The 21,169-nt window shown below is 36.7% G+C and overlaps 1 protein-coding gene across 2 annotated transcripts in view; it reads left to right on the top strand.

The window, feature by feature from the left end:
• The window catches only part of arid3b (AT-rich interactive domain 3B), a 38,443-nt gene that overhangs the window by 12,377 nt on the left and 4,897 nt on the right, over nucleotides 1-21,169 (top strand). For both annotated transcript variants that reach the window (XM_067379546.1, XM_067379547.1), the window contains exons 3-7: nucleotides 3,382-3,456; nucleotides 3,858-3,930; nucleotides 16,556-16,739; nucleotides 16,871-17,121; nucleotides 20,819-21,121. In XM_067379546.1, the coding sequence (XP_067235647.1) occupies nucleotides 3,382-3,456; nucleotides 3,858-3,930; nucleotides 16,556-16,739; nucleotides 16,871-17,121; nucleotides 20,819-21,121 (886 nt within the window). The remainder of the gene's footprint in view (nucleotides 1-3,381; nucleotides 3,457-3,857; nucleotides 3,931-16,555; nucleotides 16,740-16,870; nucleotides 17,122-20,818; nucleotides 21,122-21,169) is intronic.

Here is a 21,169-nt window from a genome sequence, read left to right on the forward strand (position 1 = left end):
CCTCTTGTAAAAGAATCATTTAAGAAAGAAAATCAAACAACCTAAGTGCCTCAACTTAATGTTGACTCATGGTGAGTGCTAAAGACTAAATTGTCCCTCACAGCATGGACTTTAACTTATCAAAATGCAATTACCACCCATTCCTATCAGCATACTGGTATATTTGCATTAACGCCCAGAGATGTCTGCTTGATAGGGGAGGTTCCTGTTTCATCTCAGTTAAACAATCCCATCTAGGTGTTGAAAGCACCTTGGGAAACCCATTCTGATATAGCATTACTGTCTGTTGACTCAGTGTTTCTCAATGGAAGACTGTATTCACTCTAGAAGATCTTCGTTTGAGCCCTTCTGTCAGGATTTCACTTATCTAGAAGACTCATACTGTGGTTTCCACCCACTTTAATGTTTTTCTTTTTTACTAGAGCTGTATGTTCCTAGAGACAGTTGAATTGTGTTTGTCCCTTCAGCCCAAGTAGTTGTTTGCCACATTCAGATGCGACAAACACACTGGACAACACCATGTGTTTGTTCCTTCTACCCAAGTAATTATTTGCCATGGTCAGCTAGTGGTTTCTGTTGAATTAATATGGGGGAAGGGGCTGTCATTTCCTTCGGGTGACCCAGATGGTCATCTGCTTCCTCTCTTCTCAGCTAATTTGGACACTAGCCAATCAGTTCTCCCTTAATATGATTAGTAAGGCCAAAGCCTGACCCGTAAGCCTGATAACAGCTTGCACAGTCCGTAAATGTCTTCGATGTAGGGTAATGTTTTGCGCTCAGATGTCGTGTCGACGCCGCTTGGCTTGGCATGTGCACCGGACAAAATTCATTGAGGTCTGCGAAGCTTAAGATTTCTCGTAATCCTTTCTATATTGGAATTTAATGTAAAAGTTGCTGCTTGTTTTCAGATCCCCTCAAAGTTAGACGCTCCATAGATTGGACAAAATTGGATTAATGGCCAATATTTGCATTCTACACAATCTTTTATATAAAATACATAGGGGTCTGGAAAACTTGAGATTTCTCGTAATCCTTTTTATAATGTAATTCATTATACAAGTGGTTGTTTTCAGATTCCCTCAAGGTTTTACAGTAGACGCTCATTCACTTGACACATCACAATAGCGCACAGCATGGATGCCCACCGCAGTTGATTCCCTACCGTGTTCCCGCTCTCGGGCCCAGCTGGTGTGTTTGCGCTGTAAACGTGAAGAGGGCCAGGCTGTAGACCGCTCTCTTCCCCAGCTGTGATTCACTTAGCATATTAAAGAGTGGGGCGGTGGATGAGTCCTGTAAACTGCTTTATTGCCACTCTGCCTTTTCCTTTCAGACTTTGTGTAAATGAATACTGGAGCCACAGTGGATTACTTGTAATCAAGCACAGGGCATGTGCACAGAGGGACTATTAGATTTTATAACTGTTTTGTGGTCATGCCCTCTGGGTAACAAGGGTGATGCGGCGTTAAAACTGATTGCCTCCAAGCATATGAGCAAAAAAGATTGCATCAATGTTAATACTAGAAGATATATTGGTAACATCTGTTATTGGCCAATATTACAGATTTCAAATTTATCATTATCAGTCCATATTAGATGTATATAAGATTTTGGTTTATTATTAGAATTGGTCAATTTTGGATATTTGGACATTTATCGGTATCTGTCCATATTTGATGTATTCGGATGATGATTTTAGTTTTTAGTAGTTTTAGTCAATATTAAATATTTAAAGGGTTAGTTCACCCAAAAATGAAAATAATGTAATTTATTACTCACCCTCATGATGTTTTACACCCATAATACCTTCATTTTCGGAACACAAATTAAGATATTTTTGATGACACACAAACAAAATATTCTCGTCGCTTTATAATATTAATATTGATCCACTGTACTCACATGAACTGTTTCAAATATGTTTTTAGTACATTAATGGATCTTGAGAGAGGAAATGTCATTGCTTTGAATGCAGGCGTCACTGAGCTATCAGATTTCATCAAAAATATCTTAATTTGTGATCTGAAGATGAACGAAGGTCTTACGGGTGTGAAACGAGATGAGGGTGAGTAATAAATTACATTATTTTCATTTTTGGGTGAACTAACCCTTTAACTTTAAGTAGCTGGGTTTCCATCCAAACGTGAAGCTAATCTTTTCAAAGTTTGCAAAAAAGAAAGAAAAAAAAATAAATTGAATTAGGTGCCTTTCCATCAAGTTGTTCAAGTGGATGATGGTGGTATTGGTAACCTAGTAGCCAACAGTAAATGAAACCAATAAATGAGCATAAATAAAACAGCCGATTTGTCATGTGGGTTTAATGTTCGCTACGTCAGGATTTATTCAGCAAATGCATTTTCATCTCCCGTTATTCACATTGTCTTTTCGCACAAGTCAAAAACCACCTCAAGCTTTTTTTGCTCATTAAGGGATTTTATTTATTTATTTATTTTTATTTGGTGTTTCCATCACACATTTCTGATGCAATATTTCCAAAACGTAGCTAGTGTTAAGGCCGTTCACACCTAGGATGATAACTATAATGGTAAAGATATAGTTCTAAAATATAAATATAAATCTAGTTCTCAATATAAATAAAAGAATAGCAGTGTTCACACCACAACTATAACAATGAAGGCACAGAGAAGGCACTTTCCATTAGTGATAAAAACATTGGCAGCCAATCAAAATCCATCAAAAGAGCTCAAGCATTTAAAGGGGCAAGCGACATAAGTGTAGCGCATGCTTGGAATAAACGGAACGATATCATCTGCTGGTGTGGACGCTAACATGGTTGTTATAGTTATCATTCTTGGTGTGAACGGGTCTTTAGATGATGGCCAAGGTAATCATTTAAAAACACTAACTATTTAATAACTGTAAAATGTAATCTTAAGCAAATCTCAAAATTAATACTAATTTTTTGTATTGTACGTTATAATGTTTCATGATGCCTAAATTCACTTTTGCTTTTAAAAATAATTATATTTTATATAATATAATTTTTATACATATACCCCCCCCAAAAAAAATTATATAATATTAAAAGTATATGATTTATACAAGTATACAATTTTAATATTGGCCATTCATTGTTTTTGGTCATAATTATCAGCCAGAATTTGCCTGCTTTCCCTGTAGCTTCTGTCCACTGTCACTCTGCCATCAAGCTCCATACCCCTTCATGTTAGCTTGAGGAAAACCCTTGGAGTTCAAAGGTTAGCGCTAAAGAAGGCCTGACATGAAGAGAGGAGCCTGTTTGTGCATCTTGACTCCCGACACCCAATAACTCACTTTCTAGCTTGTCCTTTCAAACAGTGGCCCCCAATGTCATCCCCTCCCATCACTTTCTTTTTGCTAATTGTTTTTTCTCTTTTCTCGTAGAATGGAAATTCAAGCTGGAATGAGGACGGCGATGGTGGGAGAAGCCGAGGAGAGGCCTCCAGAGACTTTGCCAAGGTAAACATTGCTTCTGTTAGCCACAGCTAGTCATTACACATTGTGTCAGTGACATGCTAACACAATTTTGCTGGATTGTTCAACCTTAGCAGTGTGTAAAGGAAAAAAAATGGTATTGTTTATATAAAACCATGTTTATATAAAACTGTGACTAAACTGACTGGAACTACCTGTGCATTGAATGGCTTTGAATGCACAATTTCCAGCCAATCAAAATTGAGTATTCAGACAGTCCATGGTATAAATGTATTTAATCACATACGTTAATGAAATTTGACAGCCCTCATATTGATTAAATGATTTCTGTATTTTATCACAAACAAACAAAGTCTTGTCTACAAAAAAAGTTGATGTAAAGGATTTCACAATAATGAACTAATTTTTTACAATTTTCCTTTCAGCTTTATGAACTGGACAATGACCCAAAACGGAAGGAGTTCCTCGACGATCTCTTTGCATACATGCAGAAACGAGGTAGGGCGGGCTCTTTTATTCCCATCTCAAACATTAATTTTAGAGACCTACATTTTGTCTTTATAGGACAAGTTTCCATATGAAGAATTTAAATCCAATTTAGCTTCACTCTTTCAGGATGTGCGATTTAATCGGACACCTAGCATGGAGACGGCCCCCTTAGTTAAGTGGAATCATATGTCTCCGGTCTCAGATTAGCATACTGTGACAGAAAGATGGGCCTGACGCCGTCATCCGACTAAGACTAAGCTCTCAGTGACACAGCTTGATGGGACTATTAACCCCATACCATGGGTTTAAACTCAACCAGATGGAGAGCTGTTTGTGTTGGTCTACCATCAAACCCCCCGTACCACCTACTAGTGTGCGTAAGTGGGGTTGTCAGCTGAGACTTCATAATAGATGGGGGATGGGAGAAGTGTGATCTTGCCAAACGTCTGTCATGGAGGTCCTCTCAGCCATGATTAATGATGTTTTTTTGACTGATGGAGTGTGTGAAAATGACTTCTGTGGGTGACGGTTGTGTGTTATTCAAGGTATCCAAGATATCCACTGAAAGTGTTTCAGTGTGCGCCTAGTCTTATTTTAAAAAGTAGCCTGTGGTGGTTATCTTCTCAATCGTTTTGCATCTCAAAATGCAAATATCTATTTTAACCGTGACATTCAGATCAGTGACCAAGACTAGTAGGAGGTTTTGCACAGATTGTGTCCTGTTTCCACTCAGCAGCTTTGAAAAGCAACCAGACATATCTTGTTTTGTTGATTCGGTAGTCTGGTGTTGTTCTGAAGGGTCTCTGGTGGCAAACTATCGGTGACTAGCTCACTAACATCTCTCACTCTACTTCAGTTTATTCCAGTGTTCAACCGATAAGGATTTTTTGATGGTTGATGCCAATGCCAATCTTAGAAAGCAGGTGGCCAGTATATCACATTTAATTTGAATTAGGAAATTGATTTAGGGAAATTCATTTTGAAATGCATAAATCTTTAAAATAAGCTTAAATTTATATTTTAGATGGAAATTTTATCTTTTTTTTAATAGTTAGGTCTGCTAAACCAAAACAAAGACAGTAAAAAGTGTCAACAAAGTTAAACAAAGACAGTAAAACAAAGACAGTAAATGGATGCAAAGATGGAGAAGGGAGCTCCTATGTCAAAATAAAAGTTTGTTTCCAACACTTAAAAGATTAGTTCACTTTCACCTAAAATTTCCTGATAATTTACTCACCCCCATGTCATCCAAGATGTTCATGTCTGTCTGTCTTCAGTTGAAAAGAAATTAAGGTTTTTGATGAAAACAATCCAGGATTATTCTCTTTATAGTGGACTTCAATGGCGTTCAGACAGTTGAAGGTCAAAATTAGTTTGTGCAGCTTCAAAGGGCTTTAAATGATCCCAGACAAGGAATAAGGGTCTTATCTAGCGAAACTATCGGTCATTTTCGGAAAAAAAAATGTAAATGTATATGCTTTATATAAACAAATGATTGCCTTCCAAGTGCTTCTGCCAAAACCACACTTCCGTATTCTTCAAAAAGCTTACGCTGTATGTCCTACGCCTTCCCTATTCTACTTACGGAAAAAATGGAACTGGTGCTGCGTTCGTTCCGTAAGTAGAATAGGGAAGGCGTAGGACATACAGCATAAACTTTTTTTAAGAATACTATTAAAAATACTAATATAAAATAAAAAATTTTAACTGACAAACAGAAATACTTATTGACCAGTGCTGAAAAATTTGCCGAATATCAGCCAATATAGATCGATCAACCACTAGTTTATTTCAACGCCACAAAAATGTCTAAAATATGTCCAAAAATAGGTTTGTTGGTGTCCTTTTTGGTAAGTTTAAAAAAATAGTCCATGTTCAGTACAAGTTAAACAATTAGTTCACTTTAAAATGAAAATTACCCCAAGATTTACTCATTTATTTAAGAAAACAAGGGGTGAATAAATAATTACTTAAAATTATTGGTAATCCACAACTGTTGTTCATGCTTCACTTGCATTCAGTGTTAATTTCGTTGGCGAATAATTTTCGTCAACATTTTTTCACGGACGAAAATGAGACGATGACTAAATAAAAATGCGTTTTGAATGACTAAAACTATGACTAAAATCTACTCTAATTTTCGTCAACGAATAAAAACGAGATGAAAATTAAAGAGAGGGACGATTTGGGAAGATATCCAGTCAGGACTGCTGTCCTGTGTGGAAGATGCGCATATTTGAAGTGTAACGTACTGATTTAACCACGGGAAACGCGGTGCTGTTGCGCCCTCTACAGGCTCGTCAGCAGCACTTCAGACTGCTTTGCAGTTAATGAATAGCGCATATTTATGCTAAGCGATTGCTTATACGCTAATGTTGATAAATTATGACAGTGTTTACTACACGGTGTTTAAATGGTAGTATGTTTTAGACGGTTGTAAGAAATGCATATTTTATCACCCTCATGAGAAGCCTGATACAGTGCAGACATTTCAGAATAAGAGTCACGGGTTTCTAATTATAATTCATAGTAAACAAGTAAGGAAAGACTAAGAACATTATTTGACCATTATTCAATATATTTTACAAGTATAAGGGTTATTATAGTTAACTAAACCTAAAACCAAAGAAATCTTCATTACTTGAAATAAACATTAACTGAAATAAAAAATAAATATAAAAATGTAAACTTATTTTATTTCATAGTTTCTAAGCAGCTTAACCTGGGGTATTAAAATAAACAGAAATAAAAACTTACAGACATTTAAAAGCAAAAACTAAAAGACATAAACACAAAAAATTACTAAAACTTTTAACTAAAATTAAAATGAAAGCAGAAAAACTAAAAATGAAATTGAATAAATATTTTTAAACGAAAACTATACCTCAATGATAAGTGTGTCAATCCCTGAAAAGTACTGAATTTTGCTCTTTTTGTGTGTTTTTGCACTTGAACGGTCAAAAACCGTCCGCTTTGGCAAGCAAAGTACAGTTGGGTGAACATAAACAGTTTGGAGAGTATATCAGATGAATATCAGTGTATTGGATTTGTGTATTGTTAACGAAATGCTTAATGCATTACAATTGAACTAAATTAGATTTTAGTCGACTAAATTTGCTGTAGATTTAGTCGACTAAAACAAACAATTTCCTATGACTAAAACTAAATGGCATTTTAGTCAAAAGACTTTGACTAAAACTTAATCAAAATTTGCTGTCAAAATTAACACTGCTTGCATTAAACCTGGAATATTCCTTAACATGCCACACCCACATAATATATATATATAAAATATGCTTTGATCTTTCTAACTTTTACACACACACCTATAAAAGTCGGCCTCTGCCCTGTGTATTGTCCACATCAGAGACCTTGAAACTTGATAAGATGGGAGGAGGACAGGAGCAGTGGCTGCAGGGGAGTTTTGTGAGGGGATGTTCAGTGTGTGCGTGTTGATTGGGGGCTGTGAGGGGGGTGTCTTTTGCTCGGGGCCTGAGGGGATCAGATAGAGGGTGGGTGAGGTGGATTAAGAGGCCCCTGTTCCTCTCCTAAAGATTAATGAGACCCTAAAACTCAGGGCCCCACCTTTGATATAAGAAGAATGACAGACAGTAGAAAAGCAAAGACAATGCTGTGACTGCTGAATAACAGTGGGATGGGGAGGGGATTGCATGGATGAGAGGAAATGATGACAAGATGAGTAGAGAAAGACAGGGCGCAATAAGTTAATAGGAATGCTGAAAACCAGCGAAGTTGTGCGCTAACAGTTTCAAAATGTGGAAAATAAGCCGGAGTTGATTTGTTGTTTATGGAGCAGTGCAACTCTGTATATCAATTAAATGTATGAATCTTACTAAAATATTAAGGGAATTAATAAAAACAAGATAAAATCTAGTGGTGAGCATAGATTCATTTTTTTTTATCTAGATTAATCTCACTGTAATCTTGGAATTAATCTAGATTAATCTAGATTAAAATGGCTCGTTTGAATTCTGCTGAAAACATTCAGAATATGTGTGCTACCCAAATAATGACTAAAAGTAATCCGCCATTTTGTCCGACAAAGCAGTCAGGAGTTAGAAGATTAACCTTGGTGGAGTTAAACTTGAAAAATTGTGTATATTGACATCTTTCCGCATTTGAAAAAACATTTCTGATGTTCATTCATGTTTATTTGATGCTATAAATGGACTCGTAGTAAGAGATGATCGTTTTACAAGCCTCTTGAGCTGAGGCGCTACAGCAATCTGTCACGACCATAGTCACGACACATTAAAGAGCCACAAAACGTTTTTTATTGTTTGAATTTCTTAAAAACTACACCGTTTTAAAGCTGGGACTTTGTTTAATATCATAAGTAACCTGCTCTGTCTTGTCTTTCGACGTGTTGTCAGTGTCCTCTTTGCTCCGCAATCTATTTTTCACTGCGTGCGGTGTGACAGCGTCATGGCTTGTCGGACAAAGCAACAGTAACTAAGGGGGGGTGGGTCTTTGCGAAGGGTCAGTTCGGCTAGGTATACATCCGCGCTAAAATATCAAGGTGAAAGTCATCATAGCTTGCGTAGTATAGACCCAGCTCCCAACCCAACTTTGAGAATAGATTAACGGCAATATTTTTTTTATCGCCCGATAAGTCTCACGGCCCACCACTAGTAAAATCATTACAATACAACTTAATTGTGACTTATTTAGGCATATATATAAATAAAGATGCCAATATTCAACAAATAGTCAAATATATTATAATCATGATAAGAAAAAAATAAATCATTCTTATGACAATAGTTTATTAGCCTTAGAAAATGTTGAAATGTGTATGTGACTATTTGCAGTTTTCAAATGTGACTCATCCAATCAGATCACTATTTAAGTAAAGACTAATGTAATGTCATTAAGGGTGCATAAAATATTCGTACTATATCAGATTATATGCAGACAGTGCTATTTATTTATTTTAATTTATTGGTATTGGTTTATATCAGGGCTGCCAGGTTTTGACAACAAAACCCGTCCAATTGCTAGTCGAAACTAGCCAAATTAGGTTTCGGGGGGGGGTCCCACGGTAAAAATCCGGGGGCGTTCTGGGCGGTAAAATCCATGTTTTAGGTGGGGTTCCCCTGGTAAAATTCACATTCCAGGGGCTAAACATGTTTTTTGAGGTAGCTTCAACTCTGGGACATGGAAAAACAACCTGCAGCAACAGTGTAACAGTAGCCAAATTCTGCAGGAAAACCGCAGACTTGGCAACGCTGTCCGTAAATCGGCCAGTATTGAATATTTAACTGTACATACTCATTTTCCTTTTTACATTTATATTATATTTGTGGTCATCAAACTCATACCTAAAGTTAAATTTTAAAAGCTTGAATAATTTAATAACGCTGTTAAATGTAATCTTTAGCAAATCGCTATTATTTTTTTGATACTGTACAATATAATTTAGTAGCATTTATTTATTATTTTTGTTTATTTAGACAATATTGTATATAATTTTAATATCGGGCACTTATCAGTTATTGCTTTTAACATTAAAATAATAATTTTATTAGTATTGGGCAGATTTTAATATAGAATTTTAATAACAATGTTTTAATATTTTAATATTTGTTGAAAAACAAATATTACTGTACCAAATATAAATATAAAAATGACCAAGAAGGAATATACAATATTTACACAAATATATTTGAGGCTCTTGTAATTGACCAATCAGAATCAAGTATTCTAGAGAGCCTCATAAATGAAAGTCATCACAGTATCCGTTGTTGAATTATTTATCTCTCATTTTGTTGTCGTATTAATGTTAGTAGCTTCTCAAGAGCAGCTTTGAATTATGACTAAGAGCATGTGTCGCCCATTTTAATTTATCGTTGACATACCGAACAGCTGCAATAGAAGCACTGCTCGCTTTCCTATAGTCAGCAGGGAGGAGGCTATATGTGTGCATGGCCTCTATTGTGTGACTTCATAATAAGTGCGGCATGTCCTGTTTGGAGCGTTTGTCTTGTCACTCCTGAGGCTTGTTACTCTCCTCAAGCATGTTTATGACATCCTGGGTTTGAAGTGGGCTGCTCCTTTCCCACCCGAGCGCCTCTGTCTTTTTATGACCACCGACTACAGATTTATCTTGTAAAGTCAGGAAGATCCCCAAAAAACTCTTTCCTTATCCCTTTCTCTTTGCGTCAATGTTCACTGTCCCCCAGGGAAACGCAGCCTTGCACTGAGCCCTCAATTGGTTTGTTTTTATGGCTCAGTGGTATAGAGACACGGCCCTCCTAAACTAGTAAACATGTTAAAGTCTTAATTAAATGCGCTAAATCAAACTCGACAGTAAATTCCTCCTTTTGCAGTGTCAAATTCAGCTGAATTATGACCCAATAGATATATTAATAAAAAAAAAAGTTGTATGCTGAAGAAAAAACTACAAAGAATTAAAAAAAATGTACATGCATTTATTATCAGCAATGTGTTTTCTGTCTTACGTCAATGTCTTGATATGCTCATCTGTGATAACTAATCTTAATACCGATAATAATAGTTTTCTCTGTGAGTAAAGCGAGTATGTGTGTAATCCTGCCTTAACCCACCTGAAATTAGCCCACATAGAGCCAGGGCGGCTATGCATATGCATCTTTGGAGTTGTAGAGAGGGGAAATAAGAATATTTTATACAAGAATGGAAAGTGCTTAATGCCGAAGAAAATGAAAAATGACTCTTTTAAAGTGTTTTAAAAAAAATTGAAAAATTGAAAAAAAAATTGACGATACCAGCATTTCCCCCTAGTTTTGTGCGCTGTTGAGTGGATTTGTAAACACCTCTGATTGGCCATTGTGTTCACCTGCTCAACAGATATGTCTGTGATTGGCTACAATGATCAACGCTTCAAAAACATGTTGTAAATCAGCCCATCCGTCTACCAGTGGATACATTATGGATCCGCTAATAGACTGCTTCAAAACACTCCCGTGCCCATCTGTGTAAGCGCTCGGTGAAGAGCGTCAAAGATGTCTATTTGCTACATGTTTTTGAACTGTTGATCATTGTAACAATCACAGACATATCTGTTGAGTGCGTGAACACAATGGCCAATCAGCAGTGTTTGGCACGTTACTTTAAAAAAGTAATTAGTTATAGTTACTAGTTACTTCTCACAAATTGTAACGGAGTTAGTAACTGAGTTACATCATTATAAAAGTAACTAATTACCAGGGAAAGTAACTATTGCGTTACTTAAAAAAAAATAAAAAAATATATGCCAAATAAATTGAATGCCCCCAATATTACATGTAAGTCTAAGAATAAATTATTCTTGATGCGACTCCTGACTCATGATCCGCTCTTGCTCACGACATGAAATTTTTTTGTTGGTAGCCATTAAAGAAAACATAGTTTCATATTTATGTTTAAATAGTCCTATGTTATGTTTTAAATCCATTTATTCGATTATGAAAAGTGAACAGCGTGAGTAAGATGCATCATAAGATGCGCATATATATCGGGAGACATGGAGTGGGTCAGACATGATTTTAAACACTTCATTAAGTTTTGTTTTATAGAAAGCCTCTCTTTAAAGTGAATTTCGTTTTGTAAAAATCGTATCTCAATTTTAATCAATGTTTCATCAACCAATTGCTTGGATTTAATATATAACAAGCAAATATAGCAGACAATAAAATCATGACATGGAGGCGCGGGCGCGATCACTGGCGCGTGAACTGGAGCGCGTCTTATAGGCTAAATGAACCGAAACTCAGAGGCTGCGTGCCTCGCAGACATGAGAAATATATCTATAGAATGCTTGAAATATCTACTTTAACGAAAATGAAGTAATTAAACACGAAAAGAAAGAGGCTACTCTGATTATATAGCCTAATCCGAATGAAATGTGCGTAATCTCTCTAGGTGCGTCCATATGAGCAGATGATCAGCAATGAGAGTCCGCAATGTCAACTTCATCTTTGCAGCCGACACTGATTCAGAAAACATTACTTTATTAATAAACAATTAAAATGTCTCCTAGCGGTTTTTGTCACACTCATAATTATTACTTTTGCCGGTTCTTTATGGCAATTATGCGTGCCCTTGAGTGCTATATAGCCTATATTATGTAAACGCTCCTTATTATGGTTTATTCCCTCCAGTATTTAAGAAATTATATTAATATAAATGTGATTAGTCAACTAATAGCTTAAATGAACAATTACTAGTCGACTAGAAAAAAACTTTCACATATTTTCGATCAAGCATCAAAAAGAGTATTCTGGTTTGAGCTCGAGCTTCGCGCGCATGCTCTGACAGACACACACACACAGCGCATCATATGTTATTATCAGTTTAAAATTATATTTGTGTATGACTAACCGCAGCACACACCAGAGAAAAAAACTTTGCAGGTCCTATGGCTGAGAGAGAGCTTACTCTGATGAAAACCGCTTCAGTGAGCTTAATTATAGTAACGCGGCATTTTTTTTTTGTCAGTAAAGCTAACAGCGTTGTAACGGGAGAAAAAGTAATTCATTTGATTACTCGTTACTGAAAAAAGTAACGGCGTTAGTAAGCCAAGGCAGACATATCGGCCGATTTGACCGTTTTTTTTTTTTTTTATATAAATGTTTTTAGTTTTTCTTTTTGGCTGATGTTGGAGGTTGGACTGTTATTTTGGTTGGTGCATCAGACTTTTATTTTGACAGCGCTTGAACACAAAGCACTTCCATTCTCCACCTTCATTAGTTCTCTGTTTGACAGTTCTAATACGCTAATAATTAAACTGTTAAACAAAAAAGTAAACTTTACAAAAAACTATTATAGTGTTTGCATTTGTATTAGTAATAGGCAATATTCATTTTCCATCAGCATTCAGCAAATATGCATTTATATAATTTAAACAAGTCTTTGAATATATCTAAGCATTTAATTTCACAAACCTTGCAGACTTAGTTGGATCCAGTAGTGAGATCTTCTGAAATATGTATTTGTGGACTGCATGAACGTGTTACTCTGTGCGTAACAGTCAGTTTTTCTGAATTGAATGAGGACATATTTTCAATGAGGATCATATTTTTAAACAATTTATTTGTGAAAAATATTCTAATAGGATTACAGAATCAAGAATTTGGCATCTAAACTTTGTTTTTTTTTTTGTTGTTTTTTTTTCATTTTCAATGATTTCTAATTTGTTAAATATTAAGTAAAATAAATTATATATTATATCAGCCATCGGCCACCTTGCTCTCTAAGATATCTGCACTGGCACTGAAAAACTAATATTGGTCGACAACTACATTTTAAATAAATATAAAATTTTTTTTTTAAAAAAGTTGTATTACAGTAGAATTTTTGTAATGGCAATCTAATGAAACCATTGAATTCATTCATTTATATTTATTTAGTCATTTGTACTTGTATCATAAATAATGTGCAAAAGCCCTAAAATATACTTTATTTTCTATATGCAAAATATAATTTCTTGTTGTTGTTGTTTTTTTTTTTTTCTTCTTCTTTTGACTTGACTGGTGTGAAATGTGATCTGGCATTACTGAAGCGTTTTTCAGGTTATCAAAACAAAAGATCTAGCCACACAACATCATTCAGGATCTTTCGTCGGATATGAGACCATGCACTTCCTGTATGCCCCCTCACTTCCTTTCTGCAGCAGCTTTACTGTAAGAATGGCAATCTTTGTTTAGGGCAGTGTGGAATTTCCTTCACCAGCCCGGCGTCTCAACGCACCTTATTGGTTCATCGTAGAACGGAGGCTTCTTAATGTGGGCAGCTGTTTCCTCCTATATTTAGGGCAGTGGTCAGATTTACTGACCTATTTTTTTTTTTTCTAGCAAACAAATGGGGGAGGGGGTGGAATTAATGACGAAAAAACAAATTAGTTAGAAATTGCTTCCACTTCCTTTCAGTTTACAGAATTGTTTTGATTCAGTCCAAACGAGAAAAAAATGACAGCATTGTATCAGTTTATAATAGATAAAGAACTAGTAAAGTGACTAAAGCAACAATGTGTCTGTCCTTTTCTGGAATTGAGTGTGGAACTGTCCTGCTTTTGTCTTATGGTTATGTCCACACTGAACATTTCAGTTGATGTTAAGGTGAATTTCCTCTTTTCATAGTTCAGCACTCATCCATTTGCGTACCCTGCAACCTCATGCTTTTATTTCATTAACCCCATCTTGACGTGTCTCCTTGCCCATTTCTTGAGACGTATGAAGGGAGACAACATGATATCAATTAGGAGTGCAGTGCTTCAGCATTACGCCCTTGCACAGCTTACATCAATCAATAATGAAGCCTCTTTAGCAGGAGAAGGGTTCCAATGACTTTTCCATTCTTGAGTTTGAGCTAAATTGGTTTTGCAGTTATGGAGCACGTCACAAGGTCGCTCTCTAGACGCCACTTCTCCACGTGATTTCCTGTGGACCCGTACCTGAATCTCGAGCTCGGTGACCTAGAGCTAACCTTTTGCTCGAATCTGAGCAGCGATTGTTTGATGAATGAGTAATGTCATTCCCAGCATTAAATAACTGCCTTTCAAAGGAAGCCCTTGCTCCGGACTCTCCGGGGGGTGCTGGGCCTTGTCTTGGAGGCCTGGGCTTCTAAATTACACTGAGTAAATGCACGCTTTATGGCTGTTTGCTGTGAGGAGTTTCAGGATGGAACATTCTGCCCCCGATGATTCAAGAAGAACCAAACATTAGAAACAGCCATTAGAACTAGGTGTTTGAAAACAATATTTATTTATTATAATATTTTTATTTTATTTTAGGGGTGTAATGGTAACCAAACATGAAGTCACGGTTCGGTGCGGGTTTGGTACAGCAGGGGGGAGAAAACTAATTTAATTTAACATAAAATTGCTTCTTTTTTCTTTTTTGTCAACAAATTGTTAACATTTTCTTAAGGATAAAAAAAATCTACCTTAGCTAATGCTGTAAACTATATACAGGGAGCTCTTTCTTACACATTACTGTAATATTAAAGGTTACAATTAACAACAGAGCCCAAACTATTAAAATCAGTTTTTAGACATAATAATAAACTCAAAAAAAAAAAAAAAATGTAAATTGCACATTATTTTTCTACTCGAATTCATTTTTGAAATATGATCATTTACACAGTTACGGTCATAAGTTGTTTTCATGACCAATTTATTTAAACATTATATAATTAAAACATTACTAACGGGTAAAGTATAATGCATATACAAGCTAATATAGTGCATATATATATAGTGAATTGCTCCCTCTAGAGTTAATTTCTCTATTGAACTAACATGCTGTGGACACTAAATTACTTGCCTGAGGTAAATGTGGTGCTACGTGAGATATTATTCTCAAGCTGTTTTATTGATATTAGGGCTGCACGATTAATCGCATGAGATTGTCATGAGTGTCTCGTCAGTAAAGCCGGTTCTGTGATTAGTGGTAAATGTCCATCACCTGCTTTCAAATGGAGCGGCACTTAATAGACAGAGCCTTAGTTCGCGGACAAGCTACGCAATATCACGTTCATAATCGAAGGCGATTCATATCGATATTGAACGCGATATTGCGTGGCTTTTCAGTGATCTACGGCTCTGTCTGTTAAATGCCGCTTCATTTGAAAGCAGGTGATTGTGATTTAGCGGTAATCAGGGAACCGGCTTTACTGACGAAATGCGCGTGAGAATAGCATGCGATTAATCGTGCAGCCCTAATTGATATCTTTCCATGGTTGAAACACTGGATGAGAGATTATTTTTCTTCTTCTGTACTGTTTCTTGTTGTGGCGGTTAGCAAACAGTGTTGCATTACCGCGCACCCCCTTCTGGATTGGAGTGCGAATCGCCTGTGACTGACTGTATTAATCATCTGACTGTAATGCACCGAAACGTGACATGCATACCGTGGCGGTTCAGGGCGAATACAGAATAACATGCACATTTCAGAATGACTATACATTTGTTAGCCATAGAATTAGTGTTGATATTTGTTTTGTACACAGGTGCCTATCTCTGTGCGATCCATGTTAATGAGAATGGAGTGGCTAAATTAGGGCGTAATCCTGACCTCAAGTCACCAGGACTATTTAACCCCCCACTTCTCACAAAGCACACACGCATACATTAATTGGTTTTATTCCAGAATAGGCCCAGCGTGGTATGTGGGGGGAGGATTTGAGCATGGCATTATAGGGGCTCAAAGCCCCCCCCTCCTGTTCTGTACACACTTTAGTAACTGTGCTTAGAGAGCACACATGTGTGTGCGTGTGTGGTTTTAGTTGCCGCAATCCCTCCAAATCAGCTTCATTGCACTGGCCTCTACCCACACTGGCTCATTGCTCACAGATTAAAAACTCAATCACTTCAATCCCTCCCTGTTTTTCTGGAAGGGGTGGGTAGCACAGATACTCATGAGCTTTTAATGCTACAGATTGGCTTCTGCTTGCATCTCTATATTTCTTATTGTCAGCTTATCATTTAGCATAGTTACTGTTGATTGGCCCAAAGCTGCCCATCATCACCTTATATTTGACCATAGTTACTGTGTTGATTAACCCATCACTTCACTTCATTATTACGGTCTTAATAAAGCCAATCATTTCCGATCAATCACAATCAAGCAAAATTTAAACAAAGGCTCTCCTCCAGGCACACCTGTGAATCGAATCCCCATCATGGCCAAGCAGGTGTTGGATCTGTACATGCTGTATAAGCTGGTGACTGAGAAGGGAGGTCTGGTGGAGGTGATAAACAAGAAGATCTGGAGGGAGATCACCAAAGGCTTGAACCTGCCCACCTCGATCACCAGCGCCGCCTTCACCCTCCGCACACAGTAAGATCTCCTGAAGTTTTCCATGTACAAAAGTAGACCTACACATTAATTTACAGTACTTTTTACCTTCAAGGTCTCTAACATCTCTAAAGTCATGCAGTAAGCTGACTGTTTTTGATCTTCTGTGGTAGGTATATGAAGTACCTCTATCCATATGAATGCGAGAAGAAGGGTCTGAGTTCCCCTGGAGAGCTGCAGGCGGCCATCGACAGTAACCGCAGGGAGGGCCGTCGCCCCGGATACAGCAACAGCCTGTATCGCTTTTCCCCTTCTCCCAGTGCCTCAGCCCCTCACCTCCTCTCTCCTCCCAAAATGCACCTGCCCGCCACAGGACACAACGGACTGCAGGCCACCCCCAGTCCCGCCATGAAGAAAGCCTCAGGTGTGCAGTCTTTTTGATAAGATAATCATTCCTGCTCAGGCCAACAAAGGCAAATTTCAATTTCTTAATATTGTACAATTGTACACATGATTTAGCAAATCGAGGGAGCGAAATAGTCAATTGTGCACGTGATTTTGTAAATTGAGGGAACAAATAGTAAATTGTGTGCATGATTTTGTAAATTGAGGGAACAAATAGTAAATTGTGCGCATGATTTTGTAAATTGAGGGAACAAATAGTAAATTGTGCGCATGATTTAGCAAATCGAGGGAACGAAATAGTCAATTGTACACATGATTTTGTAAATTGAGGGAACAAATAGTAAATTGTGCGCATGATTTTGTAAATTGAGGGAACAAATAGTAAATTGTGTGCATGATTTAGCAAATCGAGGAAACTAAATGGTAAATTGTGCGCATGATTTTGTAAATTGAGGGAACGAAATGGTCAATTGTACACATGATTTTGTAAATTGAGGGAACAAATAGTAAATTGTACACATGATTTTGTAAATCGAGGGAATGAAATAGTCAATTGTACACATGATTTTGTAAATTGAGGGAACAAATAGTAAATTGTTTGCATGATTTAGCAAATCGAGGAAACTAAATGGTAAATTGTGCGCATGATTTTGTAAATTGAGGGAACGAAATGGTCAATTGTACACATGATTTTGTAAATTGAGGGAACAAATAGTAAATTGTACACATGATTTTGTAAATCGAGGGAATGAAATAGTCAATTGTACACATGATTTTGTAAATTGAGGGAACAAATGGTAAATTGTACACATGATTTTGTAAATCGAGGGAATGAAATGGTCAATTGTACACATGATTTTGTAAATTGAGGGAACAAATAGTAAATTGTGTGCATGATTTAGCAAATTAAGAGAATGAAATACTAAATTGTGCACATGATTTTGTAAATTGAGGGAACAAATAGTAAATTGTGCGCATGATTTTGTAAATTGAGGGAACCAATAGTAAATTGTGCGCATGATTTAGCAAATCGAGGGAACGAAATAGTCAATTGTACACATGATTTTGTAAATTGAGGGAACAAATAGTAAATTGTGCGCATGATTTAGCAAATCGAGGGAACGAAATAGTCAATTGTACACATGATTTTGTAAATTGAGGGAACAAATAGTAAATTTTGCGCATGATTTTGTAAATTGAGGGAACCAATAGTAAATTGTGCGCATGATTTAGCAAATCGAGGGAATGAAATAGTCAATTGTGTACGTGATTTTGTAAATTGAGGGAACGAAATAGTAAATTGTGTGCATGATTTAGCAAATCGAGGAAACTAAATGGTAAATTGTACACGATTTTGTAAATTGAGGGAACAAATAGTAAATTGTGTGCATGATTTAGCAAATTGAGGGAACGAAATAGTCAATTGTGCGCATGATTTAGCAAATCGAGGGAATGAAATAGTCAATTGTGCACGTGATTTTGTAAATTGAGGGAACAAATAGTAAATTTTGCGCATGATTTTGTAAATTGAGGGAACCAATAGTAAATTGTGCGCATGATTTAGCAAATCGAGGGAATGAAATAGTCAATTGTGCACGTGATTTTGTAAATTGAGGGAACGAAATAGTAAATTGTGTGCATGATTTAGCAAATCGAGGAAACTAAATGGTAAATTGTGCGCATGATTTAGTAAATCGAGGAAACTAAATGGTAAATTGTACACTATTTTGTAAATTGAGGGAACAAATAGTAAATTTTGCGCATGATTTTGTAAATTGAGGGAACAAATAGTAAATTGTGTGCATGATTTAGCAAATCGAGGGAACGAAATAGTCAATTGTGCGCATGATTTAGCAAATCGAGGGAATGAGTCAATTGTGCACGTGATTTTGTAAATTGAGGGAACGAAATAGTAAATTGTGTGCATGATTTAGCAAATCGAGGAAACTAAATGGTAAATTGTGCGCATGATTTAGTAAATCGAGGGAACGAAATGGTAAATTGTACACATGATTTTGTAAATTGAGGGAACAAATAGTAAATTTTGCGCATGATTTTGAAAATCGAGGGAACTAAATAGTAAATTGTGCGCATGATTTAGTAAATCGAGGAAACTAAATGGTAAATTGTACACGATTTTGTAAATTGAGGGAACAAATAGTAAATTTTGCGCATGATTTTGTAAATTGAGGGAACAAATAGTAAATTGTGTGCATGATTTAGCAAATCGAGGAAACTAAATGGTAAATTGTGCGCATGATTTAGTAAATTGAGGGAACGAAATGGTCAATTGTACACATGATTTTGTAAATTGAGGGAACAAATAGTAAATTGTGCACATGATTTTGTAAATTGAGGGAATGAAATTGTGCGCATGATTTAGTTTTTTATTCTTGCATGTCTTGTTCATGGGCTCCTTAGTTTAGTCCAAGTAAAATATTGCATTTCAGTATAAACATTGGTGTATTTGCACACACTAGTGGTGAGAGGAAAATCCACATTCTTATTGAATGTCACTAGGGGTACGTTTACATGCACCCAAATAATCTGTTTATAATGTGATTCATGGCTCAACTGGAGTGAAAGGCCTTCATGTAAACACCTCAATCGGTCAGATTGAACTTGTGCACAACAAAAAATGTAAATCGCATGCAAATGGATAAATTGGGATCATGTGCATTGCCGTATTGAATTCAATGAATATTGGATTCATTCAGATTCACTACTAATATTCTTGCCATACAGTGACATTTTAATTTAATTGGTTTTGCTGCTGACAGAAATACATTTCAATAAATTTTATTCTTAATTCTCCAAACGGATACATAATGCCACCTTGATGTGGAATAGAAACAAAACCAAGCAGGAAGTGTGTCTAGGAAATGGACCAAGTTTCCTGGCCTGATTGGGGAAATGATCGGCCATTAAAGGTCTGTGTTTTCCTGTGAGGCTCTACTGACAGAGACAAACCTCAGCGGCCACAGTTAATGAATCACTTGCGTTGATGTGTAACGCAGGGAGCTATGTTCATGTCAAAATATCCCGCTTCATAACTTCCAGTTGACTGATAAAAAAAGTTCCAAAAAACTTATCAAATAATTAATGTTTGGATTGGATTTTTTCTGCTAATGTCACCCATTGGATATTGTTATCCAATAGCGAAATACACATTTAGGCATACTAGCAAGTAGTATTTTAGCAAATGAGCATTCATGCCTGTTCAGGAAGTAAAATCAAATAAATTTTCTCTAAACGTTTATAAGTTGTTAAAAATTAATTGAAGACAGACCAACAATGAGCTTCAAGGTTGTTGATCGATGGTGTATGCTTTTGTTGAAGTCATCGGCCAGCCCAGCATTATTTAAACATACCTTTTTTTCATTGTAGAACAACTACATTACCCATGATTCTGCAAAGAAATCCACCAATCAAAGAATAGAAACAAGCAAATTGTGCCAAACGATTATTCCTATCTCTCCATTTTTAATATGATTGTTGTTTGCAGTGCTTAATTGGATTGTAGTTCTTTCCCTCATAAAAGGCATGTGAAAACAAAAATTCATTAAATAACCTGTTGAATTAAAAAATACATCTCAATATGGAAATAGCGCATTTCATGTTGGTGTGAACATACAAGGGACTATATCATCATGATTAACATTATGGATGTGATAAAGTTACAGATTGAGTAAAACATTTCTGTTGCCTCTCCTCAGTCCCAGAGGACGGTCCAGCCTCAATGTTACCGGGTCGACTGCCCCTTGCGCTGGCTCTCGGCCATCAGCAGCAGCTGGCACGTGCCGCCACACTGGAGCAGCTGAGGGAGAGGCTGGAGACCGGCATGGGCAGCGGAGCTGTGAACGCAGGGGCCGCCGCGGTGGAGGGGCCCGAGAGGAAGATGGCACGTCTGGCGGAGGAACAGCAGAGGCTACTGCAGCAGGCTTTCCAACAAAACCTGCTGGCCATGGCATCACAGGTGAACCCCGCCAGCCTGCGGATGAACAACACCAGCACCCGTGGTGAGTACAATGAGTGTTTTCATCCAAATATGTACAGTGATTTAGAAA

Source organism: Chanodichthys erythropterus, chromosome 24 (genome assembly GCF_024489055.1).
Source record: "Chanodichthys erythropterus isolate Z2021 chromosome 24, ASM2448905v1, whole genome shotgun sequence".
NCBI classification, from domain to species: Eukaryota; Metazoa; Chordata; class Actinopteri; order Cypriniformes; family Xenocyprididae; genus Chanodichthys; species Chanodichthys erythropterus.